The sequence below is a fragment of the Lycorma delicatula genome, chromosome 3 (genome assembly GCF_047948215.1).
Source record: "Lycorma delicatula isolate Av1 chromosome 3, ASM4794821v1, whole genome shotgun sequence".
Taxonomy (NCBI): domain Eukaryota; kingdom Metazoa; phylum Arthropoda; class Insecta; order Hemiptera; family Fulgoridae; genus Lycorma; species Lycorma delicatula.
This window is the reverse complement of record NC_134457.1, coordinates 141,347,103-141,365,543: the sequence shown is the minus strand read 5'-3', so window position 1 is coordinate 141,365,543 and position 18,441 is coordinate 141,347,103. Positions and strand designations below refer to the sequence as shown.

General features: G+C 29.3%; 1 protein-coding gene across 4 annotated transcripts in view; it reads right to left on the bottom strand.

Annotated features, from left to right (window-relative positions):
• Positions 1-5,691: 5,691 nt before the first annotated feature.
• The window catches only part of LOC142322058 (uncharacterized), a 40,682-nt gene continuing 27,932 nt past the window's right edge, over positions 5,692-18,441 (bottom strand). For 3 of the 4 annotated variants that reach the window (XM_075360692.1, XM_075360691.1, XM_075360694.1), the window contains 2 exons: positions 12,781-12,924; positions 5,692-7,975 (listed from right to left, as the gene is read on the bottom strand). In XM_075360692.1, coding sequence (XP_075216807.1) covers positions 7,508-7,975; positions 12,781-12,924 — 612 coding nt within the window. In that variant the 3' untranslated portion in view covers positions 5,692-7,507. The remainder of the gene's footprint in view (positions 7,976-12,780; positions 12,925-18,441) is intronic. The other variant, XM_075360693.1, reaches the window with a different exon arrangement.

Here is an 18,441-nt window from a genome sequence, read left to right as displayed (position 1 = left end):
CGATAGTTCCTTTTACTTTCTTTATCACTAGCATTCTTATATTTTCTATGTTCATCCATCAGCTGCAATATATCCTTTGATATCCAAGGTTTTCTACCCGTTCTCTTTGTTCCCCCTAAGTTCATTTCTGCTGAATTAAGAATCTTCTTTTTAACATTTTCCCATTCTTCTTCTACATTTTCTACTTTATCTTTTTTACTCAGACCTCTTGTGCTGTCCTGCTCAAGAATTTTCTTTATTCCTCTTCCTCAAGCTTCTCTAAATTCCACTGATTCATCAGACACCTTTTCTTCAGGTTTTTAAACCCCAATCTACACATTTCATTATCACTAAATTATGATCGCTATCAATGTCTGCTCCAGGGTAAGCTTTGCAGTCAATGAGTTGATTTATAAATCTTTGCTTAACCATGATATAATCTATAAGATACCTTGTAGTATCACCTAGCTTTTTCCATGTGTATATTCTATCATGATTTTTAAACTGGGTGTTGGCAATTACTGAATTATACTTTGTGCAAAACTCTATAAATCAGTCTCCTCTTTCATTCTTTTTGCCCAGCCCATATTAACCCACAATATTTCCTTTCTTGCTTTTCCCAATGCTTGCATTGCAATCTCAAACTATTTTTATATCTTCATCCCGTTTTATATGTTTAATTGCTTCATCAATTTCTTTGTATACACACTCTACCTCATCATCACGGGCACTTGTAGGCATATAGACATTAACAAACGTTGTCGACTTAGGTTTTGATTTTATCTTTGCTGTAATGATTCTGTCGCTATGCATTTTGAAATACTCTACTCTCTTCCCTACCTTCTTGTTCATTACAAAACTTACTCCTGCCTGCCCTTTATTTGATGCTGAGTTCATTATTCTAAAATCACCTGACCAAAAGTTGTTTTCCTCTTCCCACCGAACCTCGCTAATTCCTACTACAACTGCATTTAACCTATCCGTTTCGCTCTTTAAATAGGGTTTAACCTTTCAACCTTTTTTAGACTTCTGACATTCCACGCTCTGACGCGTAGAATGATTTTTTTTTTTTAATTTTCTGGTGATCCCTTCCTTAGTAAACCCCAACCAGAGATCTGAACAGGGGACTAGTTTACCTCTGGAATATTTCACCAAGGAAGGTGCCTCTATCTTTGTTACTACAGAGAGTTACATTTTCTTGGAAAAAAGCAGCTGTAGTTTTCCACTGCTTTCAGCTGCGCAGTACTCAGAAGATTGAGTGATGTTGATATAGCGGTTTAAGTCCTCCTGACCTATGCCCTTAACAACTATTGAAAGGGCTGCTGCCCTCTTTGAGGAATCATTCCTTAGTTTGGCTCTCAAAAAATACCTCTCTAAAATGGTTGCACCTTCAGTCCAACTATTCTGTATTCAAGCCCCCTCACCATCCGCAAAGTCTCATGATTCATAGAGGGAGGTGTGTGTATGTATGTATGTATATTATATATATATATATATATATATTTAAAAACCCACCAAAACATTCAATACCTGTTACACTACATATTCTTCTGTCTGTAATTTTATTTGAAATTATGTTTTTATATTTTGAATAATTAGAGGATATACATAAATTTTACTGTCCAGTACTGGAATAATGTAAACATTCTCATAAAATATTAATATTAAGCTCATAATATTCACAATGTAAAATATAATTTAATAAAATGATAAACAATTAAAAGAATATGCTTTAATGTAATAAATATAGAATTTAATACTAACTGAAGATGCAGGATCGCAAAAACTAGTTATTGGAAATTAATATCATACATTTAACTTATCTAATTACTGTGTTTTGGTGGTTTTATTTCATACAATATTAAATTTCATTAACACTATATTTAACACATATTTCATACAATATTAAATTTCATTAACACTATGTGTCTGTAAAATGATGGAATTTCAGAATCCTCAAATATAATGTATGATTCCGACAATACATTGCAAAGCAAAGCTATGAAACACTTTTTATACAACCTGCTGAACAAACACATGATTTATTGAGCATAAATGGAAAAATGTCATTATGGGAAATCATTTAAATATGACAGAATTATACATAATAACTATAGATGAAAATGTTATATTTTAACGTTGCTAAATGTATATATATTATTTATACCTCACTCTGATCAAGTCTTAATAATACATTATATTGATCACACTGAGATCACTTGTTTTACACTGTAACAACATTTTTTATTGGTTTATGGATGCACACTTTTCAAGGCATTTTACTCCAGGGACTAGTATGAAAAGTAGGCATTCGGATTCTGGGAGTCTATAACAATGTGCCAAGGATGAATCAGAGCATCCTGAGACCTGCATTACATAAAATTAAACACAAAAACGTAAACTATCTAGCCACTTTTAATGTAAACTCCCTTAAAAACAGGTAAACTTAAAATTTTAACAATTTCCTAAGAAAGAAAAATATGATAAATATACTTCAAGGAACAAGATAAATGAATGAACATAATCTTAATTCTGAAGGATTTAGGATGATAATTAAAGAAGGATTTAGGATGATAATTAAAGAAAACCCAGAAAAAAAAGTAATAAAGAATGTACTACAATCTGAAACAGGGTACATTGTAAATAAAAGGATATTAAACTTGATAATAGAATTTAAATCCGTTAATGAAAGACTTTCCTAAATTTTGAAAGTGATTTTCCCTGCCTTCACAAATTATTTTCATAATTTTCTCTATCTAATAACCATAATATAGATGAAGTTTAACAATATTTTTCCAAACAACATTCAAAACAGCTCATAATATATTATGATTTTTCAACTTGAAAATTCAAAAACTGGTGATATTTTCCATTATCAATATAAAATTAATTTCTATGTAATATGAAAATATATTACATAGAAGAAGTATTTTAATTTTTAATACATAAGTCTTAAAATATACCTCTAAGACTCTAAAATACTGAACTCAACTCGACAACTTTAAGTATTCACATACCTTAATATGTTAGAATTTAATAAATATACAGCTATTTATTAAATATACCAATCATTTTACATATTGTCCATATTAACATATTAAATAACTCTACTATAAGCAGTAATTACTGAATTTATTATTTAAATAATCAAAACATTACTGTTAATTAATTGAGATGAGCGAGTATAGTGGTGTTTGGTTAGATTATGTTTATTCCATGTACTGACGAATCATATGTATATCAATATAACCTACACTCCCTAACCTCAAATTATATAAAAAATTACAAATACACCCCCTACTACATAAATTATATATGTTATTCTCCAACATTGGAAGCAATTAATCAAATTTACCATACATATTACCAGCATGAATACTTAACTTATTCATTTTGAAAATTGTTAGCGATTCAAATTTGCTATTAGTATTGTCCATTTTCTCCTGTATCATTCTTATATGTAGAGTAAAAGAGAAAAAAGTTCCACTGGCATTTCTAATGAAATTGCGGCCGCATAAAGTCGACAAAAATCATGATTGAATTAAATGCTAAACATTTTCCTAAATTAAGAAAAGACTGGAGAATGAGACAACCATGAGAAAAAAAGATTTACTATCCAAAAGCTGGACATGGTCAATCTGATTTAGATTTTTTGAAACCACTAGAAATTAAAAGATATAACAATTTTTAACATTAAAGTTATATAAATTGAAAAACTGGTTTTTTGATGTTCAAACTCATTGAAGAATTCAAATTTGTGCACAAAGTTCAATCTCAAATATATACTTTACTATGTATATTTGAAAGTTTAATTAGAAGTATAATTTACAAAAAGAGTTTCTACAAAATTTTCTGTGTATTTTCCAATAATTTAAGCCTCTTCAGTGAGGAATAAGTAGTCATTATCTTTTAGTAATTTTTCTACACAAATAGAATTTTTCAAGTTTTCCCTGACATTTTATAAATAGTTTCTCTGATTATTGTGATTTTTGAAAACCTTCCCTGACTAAATTGAAATTCTGTTATTTTCAAGGCCTGGGGAAGATTGTAAATACAAACACATCAACAAATGAGAAGACAAAATAAACAAACAGAAAAGTCTTGGCAAATTCTTTAGAAACACTTTAGACTAAATTTTAACTAAAAACACCATTATATTACTTGGAGACTTTAATGCACAAATTGGTAAAGAACATTAATATAGGTACATAGCAGGCAGATACTCTGTACATAAATGAACTAATACAAATAAGAATACCGACAAATTGCGAAGAACTCCAAACACACATAATAAAGACAACAGAAAATATCATACTCCTTAAAAGAAATGAAAACATGTCTGGTGAAATAATGAATGTGATGAACTTCTTATGAGTTCTCAAAAACAAAAGATCTCAAAACAAAATATCTGGAATGCAATTAAAAATGATAAAAATAGGAAAGCCTTTGTAGAAGCTAAGAAAGCAACAACATCTAAGGGCCAGACTACAATATCTAAAGATCAACTAACTTTGACAGAATCGAACTTTAAAAAGAACAATACAAGGGACTTTTACAAAACATTCAAAACTAACTTACAAAATACACACCATCAAGTTTACTTTTTAAAGATCCAGAAACATTCAAAACTGCATATAATAACATGGAAAATTGCAAATACTTCAAAAAACTACACAACTACAACCCCCCACAAGAAAACGTTAATTTTGAAAACACCATTCCCAGTCGAGCAGATTTAAACCCACCAACTTTTGAAGAAATTAAAGAAATTGTAAAGCAACTTAAAACAAATGAAGCATCTAGAGAAGACAATGTAATCGCGGAGCTATGGAAACACTCTACTGAGAACGTGATAAGTTGTCAATAGGAATAATCCAAGAAATCTAGGAAACATTCTACCAACAAAATAGACATCTGAGTTAATGGTAACCCTCTTACCAGTGACATATAAGATCCTGACCAAAGCACTCTCAAACCAAGTTGTGGCAAAAAGAAAAACTTTTTCAATACTGCTTTTAGAAGATTGGTGAAAAGCCACAAATACTAGGGGCGTACAACTTGGGAGAAACTCAAATAAAATCACAGTATATTGCTTAGCTTTTGCAGATGACATGACAAAAGTGTCCTGTCATTACAGGACACTTTTTAGACATGTAATTCACAAAACAGGTTTTCATGAAAGAAAAAATCAACCAGTAGAACAAAATGGACTCTTGAAGGGTGAAAGAAGTGCGGGTACAAAGGAAGTATAATCAAAGTTGATTTATCGCACCCTCTATATATTGTTTGAAAAAAAATTTGAAGGAAGTTCTTATTCGAATGTTGTCTGTTATACAGTAAAGTATTAAAGTAATTAAATAAAATATTGAAAAGTTGGAAGGAAAATATTAATCTGCACATTAAAATTTAAACTAAATAAACTTTTTTTAATTAAATTTTAATTCTGTTTTAAATTAAAAAAAATAGAAAAATCATTCATTAATTTTTAAGTAATATATTTTTCTAGTGAATCACTAGTGATAACAAAAATTTAAGAATCAAGTCTTCTTATTTGTATAGTTTAGTTTTTCTAACCTGAATTAAACTATTCTTGTTTTTCAAAACAAGACAAATTATTTGTCTTGTTAGTAATTAAATGAATCATTTTTACAAAATGAATCAACTTTTTTAGTTAGTAATCCTATTAACAAATGTGCAACATTATTATAAACATTTTTAGAAAAAAATTTTTTTTTTAAATGTTTAATCTGTTCAGTTTTATGAAATTCATACAACATGAAAAATGATTTAGTGTTTTTTGAAAAAGTAATGTTATGTTAGTTAATTTTCTGGTCTAGCAAAAATAATTTTAGAGAGCACTGGTTATGAGAAAAACTGATGAATTTCTTCTTTGTTTTTAGTGCTTCATCAAAATTTACTTCATTTTTACAGATCTTAAAATAATATAATTAATTGTAATTCTTTGATTAGAAAAAAGATAATATAATATGGAAAAAAATAATGATTTTTGTTTTGTTTTTAACTTTACTTTTTTCATCTTGATCTAAACCAATAATTTTTTTACACATTTAATACATGGAATAAAGTGTTATACAAAAAATATTCTCATCCTCTATCATACTACAAACATGTAAAAGCAAAAAGAAGAAAATTTGTCATCAAAATAATTGATAAAAATATTTTCAACTTCTAGCTCATAAAAAAGAACACTTTTTGAGTGGTACAAATGTTTAACTTTTGTAAAGTTGTCCCTTAATCCTAATATAAAAGTTGTTGACTTATCACTCAAGTTGTTGAAGAATGTTCCTATCTGACTACAAACAAAAACAAAACAATTGTAGCGTTCAAACCTTATGAGTAATTTAAATTGAAAACATCATAATTTGAAAGTAATTTCAATAATAAGTAATTTATATTTAAATGAACCATTCTTAAAATAATGTGGTATATACTTTCATTTTATAATTGGGAACTGCGTTTAAAATACTGATTTTTTCAGGTAAATTTGAAATGTAATGAATGAGTGGCACTAGAAATTTAATTCACTGGACCTCTGGTAAATAATAAGCAGTATCATCTTTACTAAATGCATTAAACCAATGAAAATAATTAATGCATTAGACCAAAGCAGATATCTACATTTATTTAGTTTTCTTAGTTTTAATAACAAAACAAAAACATCATTGTAGTATACTTTGTACAAGAAGTAATAGGGAGCATTATTATACTGTGAAATCAACATTAACATTTTTTAAGTGATTTCTAGTTGAAAACTATTTTTAAAAAAATAGCCAGCAATTAATTTAAGTACAAACTTAACAACCATTATTAGAACAAGTTTAAAGAAAAAAAAATCACAAAATATCTGTCAACAGAAGGTAATATTTCTATGATGACAATCAATAATAGGAAATATACATACAATCATCAAAATATAGGAGTCACAATTATAAAATGAAAACCTAAATCCTTCCATTATTGTTATGTTAACCTAGGGACAAATGAATGGGTAGACATTATTTGAGAAATAACCTTTTTGTTTCATATTTTGAAAAGTAGGGATTTTTTTTTAAAGAATCAAGTTAGTGACATCTGACTTGACAAAATATTAAATTTTTTAAATGAGAGGTAAGTTACTTTTAGAGTTTATCTGGTCTGTACAAAATATGTAATGTGACTAAAACAGAGGGTTAAACAAAATGATGAACAAAAATGACTGCTTACTTGTAACTACACACTCTGGATAAATTTTTAAATACTTTTGTCAACCATTTGTACTTTATTTTATTTATTCATGACATTTATATATACAGTAATTCTACTTTTTTGATCAGAACTGTTATATTTTATAATTTTAAGATGACCTAATTACAAAATTACATTTTTAAAAACTCATTAAAGTCAAGCAACAATTTCCCATTAGAGTTAAATTCATCACAAATATTAACAATAATACAATTCCTAATTAATAAAAATAGTAAAAGATAAATAAAATGCCAGCATTAAATAATGGTGGCATTTTATTTATCTAGGTGATTTTTTGTTTTTTATAAGGACTTTGTTTCTTCTTATGTTTATGAAAAGAAGTACTGTTATTATTTATATGTTCTGCTACAAATGAATACACACCATCAGTTACAGCCTTACACTGACTCTGTGTTCCAATAACTGTAAGTGATCTATGAGGCATATCCAGAAGTTCAAGGCGTGCTAAAGTTGCGTTACTTAAATTTTGTAAAAAATCATTACCACTATCTGATTCAAGAACATCTCCTTCTTTAGAAGTTAATCTAAGAATTATTGTCAATATATTCTGACATGTAGTAAACAACTGTGCAATCGAGATGTAGTCATTTACAAAAGGTCTTTCTACAATGTATACAGAGTTATTAATTTCTTTACATTCATAATCTAAATGGCCACTTTTTCCACAATTGCAACAGCATCTCTTCAATTTACTCCTGCTAAGTGGAACAACCAATGGTCCTGTTTTAGTCTAAACAGAAATATTTAAGCATTAAAAATACACATTTAAAAATAATAAAATATAATTAACTATCCTAATTCTGCTCTCTTTACATACACACAAACTAATTAACACATTCATGTATGGCAATACGTGAATTCAAAGTGAATTTTTTACATAAAATTGAACTCACCTTATATTAGGACAGGATTAAATTTTTTTTGAAAATTCCACTTAACTTTTAGGTATCTGCACAGTGTTTATAAATAGAGTAGCAGTTAACCAGCCTATTTTCCAAGGATAAAGGCTTCTTCTAACTACTTTTCTTACTAAATCTACACAACCTTAAGTAAATTAAAAAACATATACAGGGTCATTCACGGGAACCGGATGTTTTTAATATAATCATAAAAAATTGAATATTTACTTTAAAAAAGTTTTATTGGTACTGAAACACTTGATAAATCAAAGCAATTGTTACTTACTCATGAACGAAAAATTATGTCCGGCAAGTGATGTCCATTTTGGGCAATACATTGTTGTAGCCTTTCATGGTAATTGGCCTCAATTATTTGCAGCATGTCTACATCAATCTGGGTGACGTGATGACGAATTGCGATCTTTAGGTCCTCCAATGTACGCGGTTTATTGCCGTACACATGCGATTTCAGAAACCCCCACAGAAAAAAATAACAACTACTCAAGTCGGGGGACCGAGGGGGCCAAGGAATGTCGCCGAATCTGGAAATGATACGTCTCGGAAACAAGTTACGGAGAACAGCCATCGTTGCCCTTGCTGTGTGCGCTGTAGCTCCATCCTGCTGGAATAACACATTTTGAAAATCGACTCCCCGGTTTCGTAACTCAGGGATGAAAAACGTATTCAACATCGCAATGTAACGATCAGCTGTTACAGTTGTAAGTGTCATTTTCTTCAAAAAAATATGGTCCAATAACACCGACCTTTCCTATTGCATACCAGACAGTCACCTTTGGGCTATGAAGTGGTCTCTCGTGAAGCTGATGTGGGTTTCTTTCTGCCCAATACCAGCAATTCTGTTTGTTGACGGAGCCATTCAGATGAAAATGGGCTTTGTCACTAATTAACAATAACAAATTTTCATTTTCTTCAAAAATGGTAAGAATTTGTCGACAAAATTGTAATCGCTGCGTGAAATCTTGCTCATTAAACTGCTGCACGACGGCTATCTTGTAAGGATGGAAATGCAGGTCTGTATGCAGAATTTGTCATACCGTACTTGTGCTCATCAACGCGTACAGGCGTTGGTCTAGCGTCCACGACTCCATCTCAACGACTAAAATGTAAATGCTATGAACAAAGGAAACGTCAGACACCAGCCATGTGCCCCTCCCACCATGAATGCCCGAGTACAACCCACTTCAAAAACATCCGGTGAATGACCCTGTATAACATGTCATTCAAAGCATGAGCTTTTTGATTAAATGTACTAAAACCAGGACCCTTCCCACTATTCAAAATAATCAGATTTCTTATTTCAGAATGGAATTTAGCTGTATCTCATACTTTTCATAATGGTCAATTGATGCTTAAATTATTAACCTTTACACACCATTTTTAAGTTCATGAGTAATAAGAAACAGGGAAATTAAGGGTAAGGTGTTTAGTGAACCTGAATCACATCTGCAGTTAAAAGTTTATAGATTAGAACAAGCAGTGCCTTGCCTTTTACAGTAGATAGATGGAGAAAAAATTCTTGATAACAAAATTTATTAACTGTTTGACTTTCTGGAGTATTCTGCTAATGTACAATTCAATGGCAGTCAATAGTCTACTTCAGTATCACTTCTATGCTAACTTTGTACTGAAATATGGCCAGTTCTAAAAAATCTTCCTTTTGTTTGTGCAACTCCATACCATCGTTACAAAATATTTAATCAATTTTAGATATAATTTCCATCCAACTGGTTAGCACAGAATTTTTGACAAAACTTGTTTGTAGTAATGCCGTTCAACACATTTGTCATCATACATAGAATGAATATACAACAAATATGAGATCCAAGAATAGAGCAATGATCTACTTGATGAGATTAGAAAAAGTCTTTTACATATAAAAAGTAGTACAGCAACATGCTAAAACTGCCTTTTAATTCCAGCAACTTTATAAGAAAAACATTAAGGTCATTTACTTAATGTTTAAGTATGTTAGGTGAATACATCGGAGACCTCAAATAAGGTAGAGGGAAAGCTTTTATGAAACACAATGCTTTTGAGATGGAAAGCTGTTTGTTATATACTTCGTAATACTAAACATGGTATCATGGTATACCACCAATGCTGTGTGGATTTTGTATAACAACTGACAGTAGTATCAAGGGTCAAATCACCCTTTGAGCAGTGGGCAACCAAACTCAAACAAGAATTATAAACAATAATAAATTTCTCCAGTAACATATTATTTACAATAACAGCCTTGTTAGTTAAAAAAAAATAATTTAATAAATTGAAAATTTTTTCTTACCATCAAAAGAATTATAGAAAGCAATATCTATAATAAAAATGTTTCTTGCGAACAGCCATAATTATAGAATTTCAATAGATATATAAAGGTTATCCTCAAATTAACCTTTATATTTGAAGGTTACTTCAAACATAAAAGTATATTTTAAAATAAACGTAATACTTTTCTCTTAAGTCCTGTTTATGTCAGAATTATAGCAGTAAAGACTAACGTGAAGACTTGGAATCTAGCTGAATCAAATTACATGGATTCTGTATATTTTGACACCATGGAAGTACAAAATTAACTTAATGTAATTTCATTTTTGGGACTACACTCTTCTGGATGGAGTTAGATCATAATGTTTTAACTCTTTCTTTCATGACTAAATACAAAGATGATCATTATTTTTGTGCTACTTCTACTTGCATCAAAGAACTGCATCAGGCTAAGCCCTCAGTCTGTTCTGACCCAAAATTTTCTTTTACTGAAAGACAATAGTGATGCTGTACTATTGTTTTCGGTGTTTATCTCTAGCAAAAAATTGCTTTTTGGTAGTCTAGGCCCTACTAGAGGGCTGGAGCGCAATTTAAAGATTGTTTAGTGAATATCACAGAAAGTCTAACTAAATGGACCATTGCAATACCATTAGACATTACATTTTTACTGTTTTCTTTCATTTTTAACTTTGTTTAATAAAAGAAGGTCTTTTGTCATATCCGTTTAAAAACACAATTTCTTACTTTTCACTTCTTTGATCCAAGGTTTACTTATACCAAAGAATTGCAGCTAATTTTTATCTATGTAATTTTTATTTCCATTGTTTATAATAAAATAAAATGATTCTGTGCAATAATTTTCAATAAATTTTTTCCTTAAGTCAGCGATCAATTTTTATTGGGCTAGATCTTTCCCCTTAAGGCAAGATATAATTTAGCAAACAGTTTCCAGAATATTAAAGATATGTACAATTCTTGCAGTTTTTGGCAATCTCCTGAAGGAACTGGAAATGTGCAAATACTTTTGAGACTGCCCCTCCTCAAGTATAATTGGATTTAGCATCCTTTACATTTAATTCCTATTCGTGATAAAAAACCCTCATAATTTTTGTGTACTGATGCAATCTATTTACATAAAACTTTTCAAAGAACTGCACCTTCAAATGGTCTAACCCACATTCTATAACATTATCACTCCATCTCACATGATACCACAAACAACAGTTTTTTGGATAGTCACCTTCGGGTAAGAATGAAGTGCAATTTGGTTAATGATTCTGTAAATTTTACAAATCAAACCAAGAATATCTACTTTAATCTATCTTCTACACCACATTAAAAACATTTCTGCAGAAACTGCTCCCTGCAGAGATCATTCCCCAAAGTTATGAATTTTCTGAAAGTTTCAGGTAATAAGAAACAAAAGATTTAGCAATATGCTAAAACTAATTAACTACAACTAAGATAGCAATATTATACACTAGGCACATTTATGCATCAGAATGTCTATTTATTATAAACTTCCAAATTTTGAAAATAGATTTTCAGAACTGTGTCCCTCTCCAGAGAGGTTAAATCTCAATTTTTTAATATAATCTACTGTTTGGCTCATGCAAAAAGATCTTATTCTGCAATCTAACTTCTCTTTAATTATTAAAAGATGCCATGGGATCTTACAAAGCAAGATGTACTGCACCTTTGTAAAAGTGTGTTTACAATTTTCTCTAGCAGTACAATGCATTTTGAAAAAGAACAGTTCAATATTATAATATAATAACTTTTATTAACTAAGTGGGCCTTAAAAGCCACTGGTGTCCCGTGGACACTGTAATACATTTTAATTATTTTTTATAAAAAACACAAGTTTTAAGTTTCTGGTTCCAAAGAATTAGATTCAAACGTTTGATGAATGTGTAATGAGCTGTTTTCTCACAATCAACTTTATTTTCTATCTACAGATTATTAATCATAATACCACAAGGGTACACCAGAAGGAGCTAAATTGGAGGGTTATAGGAGAGGACATAGTTACAATAAGCCTATGACACTCAAAGGGTTTTAGCATTAAAACAGCACGGATTTTTAATGTACGTGAAGTAGTTCTTGATACTACTCTAGATAAACAAACACAATACAAATCTTTATATAGTAGTATCAATTTCATATTTAACCCTTTTTGATCATGATCATGAGAACATTAAAATTAACTAGAAAAACAAGTAAATCATCAGTAAAACTAGATAGTAATAAATTTTTGTACCACAACATACAAGTCAGCAAACAATAGTTAAAAAAAAAGAAAAGAAAAAAGTTAAACACAAAATAAAATAGAATATATAATTACGTATCATACAGTCATGTGAAAACTTCGCCAGACATTAGGGCACAAATCTTCACCATGATTGCTATAACAGAATGGGCAATGAAATCTTTTTTTCCATTTATCTTTTGTGCATTTGCTACACATCTGCACAAAAACTCCACTTGGCTGTCCACACTATGAAAAAATAAAATAAAATAAATAGATCACTAAAAACCATAAATTTATCATCACATAACAAATAAACACAGCAGGTCTCAAGAGAAATGCTATTTGATCAAAACTCTGTGCAATTCAGTGTAGCTATTGTAGTAACATTATTTAATTATTTAAGGATGTTAGAAGACAAGAAAATATTGAATTGTAGTAGTGCTCTGAGAGTTGGTAACCTGAATGATAGTTATCACTGTGCTATTCAACTCTTGCCGTTTAGCTATTATGGAGCAGACTATACTGAGGTGGCATGTTACTTATGTTATACAGTTACTTAAATGATACATCTTTATGATATTCCTTTAGCTAATGTAATTAACAAATGTGTTAATTTTGAATAAACAGCTTTGCTTCAGAAAAAGAAACCTGTAGACAACATGATAATTGTTTGTAGGCCATTCTATTACAGTTACTTTTCATAGGAAAAACACAATATTTAGTTCACCATGCAATAACTTTAAAATTGTACCACTTAAATCATCAAAGAATATTGTCAAAGGACTTCAGTGTTTAAAAGTGACAAAAACTCAATACATTAATAATTAAATAGTTCAGAAAAGGTTAAAGGTTTTGTGAACAGATTATGTAAAAAAAAAAAAAAATGAAGATTTCATTCACAACCTATGAATATCAGGTGAAATCCACTTTCCCCTAAAGATTTTTATTAATAATTAATTTGTTAATAAAACATGAGTCTGGAAAATGTAATAATTACATATTTACTATTAAATGTCATAAATAAATACACAAATTGTTTGTGTAACTTCTAATTCTGAAATATGTGTATATATACAATCAAAAAACAAATATTCAATATATAAAAATATATTTACCAATAAAACAAACTATGCAATATAACTGACAATTAAATGAGTAAACTAATAAGTTTTTCGAACATGCCACCGTTGATAAAATAAATATTGCACATAATTTTAAGAACAGCTTAACAAAATTTCATTTGACTTCTTCAAGCGCTTTTGGGTATTCTGCTATCCTCAGGAGGAATTTATAATTAAAATATACAAAAAATGTAAAATTTACATAATAAAATTAAATATATAATAATTGATCATCATTTTGTAATATTAAAGTCATAAGTTAAGTAACTATGCCCATTTAGAGATTTCATAACAATTGTGACACTTACAAAACAGATGTAGTTACTTTAACTTATGAATTTAACATTACAAAATGACGATCAATTGTTATATATTTAATTTTATTATGCGAATTTTATATATTTTAATTATAAATTATGAATTCCTCCTGAAGATGGCAGAATAGCCAAAAGTGCTTGAGGAAGTCAAATGAAATTTTGGTAAGCTGTTCTTAAAATTATGTATAAGAGTAAACTATTGTTCACTCAAATAAAACACTCTATCTAGATAAAATTACTATGATTTTCTATTCTTATCTTTCAACACAATTTTTTATGAGCAAAAAACACGTAAATATTTTTTAACTTGAAATAAAATAGCTTGTTTTGAAAAGTTATCTAATTAAATACCATCTGAACATCAAAATTCATCAGTGTAGTGATTGTATTGCGGAGTTGCAATCCTTACATCTCCAGCAAAAAACCTAAGAAGATAAGAATAATGCAGTATTATTATGAATCTTTAAGTATGCTAAGCACAGTTATAGCATATTAACAATTTAATCCATCAGTTGCTAACAACACTATTACCTTAATAATTACATGAAATCTATTTCAGTCTCAACATAAATCATATTAACTAAGTTTCTGTTTATTAATTAACAAATTAAGTATTAGATTGTTTCTAAATATATCACAACATCCTTTCAGAACATCACATTTTGGAGATGAAAACTTCTAATAGATAAACTTTTCATTACTGAAAATTCCTTTTTCCAAGTAACTCCATTCCACTTGCATAAAAAATGAAATAAAAGAAAGACAATATAAGAATAAAAACAAATTTTCACTTAGTGATGTATGTGTGTTTAAGAAAGTAATGATATTATTAAATGGAAAACACTGACTTAACTGCCATAAAAATACACAACAGTTTACATTTCTGCCTAACTGATTTTTTAAATTCAATAATGAAAGATACAGGCTATACAATGTTATTCAAAATAATATTGGAAATGTACTAAATTTATGTTAAGCAATACCTACCCTTTCATAACAACTAATAGTGTAAAAGAGATTTAATATCTAGTTTATTCATACTGGAACTTGATGATATTAACATTTTTATCAACATATTTAAAAATGTTATTAAAAATAATTTAATATTTCATTAATTTATATCAAAATTGGCCAATACATTGAAAAAATCCTTCATATAGTCAAAACTTGTTAAAAAGGAATACAACCTCTTTTACTTTCTGTTTCACCTTCTATTGAAGGTTGGCAGTCATTCTGAGAATTACAAGTTTGTTGAAGGTTTTTCTAAACAGCTACACAGATGGAGTAATATTGTCTTATTTTAAAATTTCTGAGTTTATCTAAAGTAGCATATAATGTCTACATGGATTACATTGTTAAACTAATGAATGATGTAATCCATGAAAGTAAACAGTAATCACTCATTTTTTTATTATTAAAAAATCCTGATTTTTTTTAATATAAATTTTACTTTTGTATCAAAATAAAAAAAAGGATTCAGTAATAAAACTGCAGACTATTTCAAAATCAACTTCCAAAAGACTGATATCTTTTAGCTATAACAACATAATGTACAAGTTTTAACCAACAGTATAATCACCACAAATCCATTCACCATCCATTCTATTCACTACTGGTAAAACAGAAGCTGAAACCTGTCATAGTCAATCTCAATCCTGCTAATTATAAAGTATGTTAAATGATTTTTTTTTTTGTGGAAGGACAAAATGCTGGTGAGAACCGTTGGAGGATATCCATTTTAATTCAATTGATCAGTGAATCATTATTTTTGATTTTGATGATATTTGGTATATGATACCAAATAAAATATGTAAAATATGGTACTATCACCATGTAGTGGCCAGAGAATATTTTTAAAGAAGTTTTTTCTTGAGTAATAGACTATTTTCTAACTTGCCAACAGGTAAAATCAGCCATTTTCGTCACTTTTTCCATGAGCTGTAGTATTCTTATTTTACATCATGCAGAGGTTAAAAAGAGCTTTTTGCAAAGAGTAAAGATGGAACTTCATTTTAGTGTACTCAAAATTCATTTTGTTGCATAACCAAATTTTGTAATGTTTACTGAAGTTATGTTTACAAATTGCTGTTTTTTTCAAATTTTGGACCCAAAATAAATAATGAAGGGCTTAAGGAAACAGACCTGTTTTTTACCTTTTAACTCTTAGGTACTAGTAGTACTTACAAAAAACAAAATTGGACTGGATTAAAAAAAATGGCCGCCAAATCATACAATTTTGAAAAGGTCTCATTTTTGGGGCCCAAAAACCACATGAGGGACAGGTGGCAAAAACTCTAAATATTTACATCAGTAAGTACTTTTTATATACTTTAAAACCACATAAAATTTATTTTGTTACTCAAGGGGGTTGAGTATTGAAACCATCAAAACCACTAAAAACATAGTTCCTTCTAACCGTGAACAATGTATCCCAAAAATTCACAGCATGTATTTTTTCATATAATAATATAAGCCTACTATACTAAATATTTTGATATGTCTATAATGAGATAGCTTGTAATTGAATATTTATTAATTATCAATTTATTCATTCTAATGAGTTTCGTTATAATTTTTATAATCTGAAAAAGATACATAACTGTATTTTTGGATACGTTGTTTATGGTTAGAAGGAATGGTTCGTTGATTTTATTACTCATTAATCCCATTGAATAACAAAATAAATGTTATATTTTAAAGTACATAAAAAGTACTTACTGCTGTAAACATTTCAGATTTTTGCCGTAAGTCCCACATGTGGTTTTTGAGCCCCAAAAATGACTTCTCAAAATCGTACAATTTGGTGGCCTTTTCTTTTTAATAAAGGACACTTGGTAACAGTCCAATTTTTTTTAATAAGTATTACTAGTATACGTAAGAGTTAGAAGGTAAAAAAACAAGTCTGTTAGCCTAATCCTTTCATTATTTATTTTGGACCCAAAATTTGAAAAAACAACAATTTGTAAACATAACTTCAGTCAACATTAACAATTTTAGGCAACAAAATGAATTTTGATTAAGATGAAGTTCCAACTTTACTCTTTCCAAAAAGCCCTTTTTGACCTCTATACCAGAGGTTCCCAAACTTATTTTTTTCATAGACCACTTTCAAAATTTTGCTGGTTCCGGTGGACCCCCTGCAGCTACATTTTTACCATATTTCCAGTTGACGGAAAATGTGAAGATTAGATCTAACTTGAAAATTTGCGTTACGGCTGAGTTCCACGAACTAACAGCTTCCGAAAAAAAAAGTGAGAATTGATTGGTTAATTTTTGATTGACTGTGCTGTGAGTGGATGTCTAAAAAGTAAAGTTGGCCAATCAAAAAAAATGCTTCCATCCAACTTTACATTTTTGACATCTACTCACAGCACAAGAAAGCAATCAATTCTCACTTATTTTATTTAGAAAACTTCCCATTCAGAGTGGTAAAAAGCAAAAGAAAAATAGTATATTTTTTGTGTTGCATTTATTCAAATATGTAATCATTACACGATTAATTATTATTGTTATCATATTGCAATGCAATATAATGAAATTGTCGTAATGTAATTAAAATTAAACATTAATAACGGAATGTAACTTCTACAATGACAATCACAAAATAGTTACAATTTTAATGGGAGGGATGTACTTGATGGATTGACAGCAAATTATCAATATTTGGCTTCAGTTTTGTTAGGAATAAGCGCAAATCTCCTTGTTCTGCGATATTGAATCTGCTCCTTTTTTTTGATAAAAGGTTTGTAACGACACTAAAACTTTTTTCGACACGATATGACAAGGGAAACGCTATCAAAAGCTTTCTCGCAATTCCCCACACTCCAGGATATTTTTCTGGTATTTCTGCCTGCAGCCAAAATGTTTGATACTCTCTTTTAAATTTCACCTTCAGCTCCTCATTAGTGCTAAGCTCGAGTAGCTCCTCTTGTAATATCACATTCTCCACTTCCGTTTCATCAAATGGATTTATGATCCATGGTGGTATTTCCATCGTCAGAATATCTTCAAATCTGATTTTGAAGTCATCATGCAGGGCAATCAAATGTTGAACGTATGTCTGAATATCCTCATCAAGGTATTCTACCTGCGACAAGTTTGAAACTGGGAAAATACGCGCCGACTAATATTTTGCTTAATAAATTTCAATTTTCCAAGAAAAGCTGAAATTACACCCTTTGTTTTTATTAAGTTGAGACTGTCCTCTTGTAATTGTAAGTTAATGTAATTAAATTTTTTGAACAAATCTGTCAAATACGCGATATCAACTTTCAAAGTGATTAGGTTTTCTTTTAAATCTGAATCTTTACCTTCCAGAAACTCTA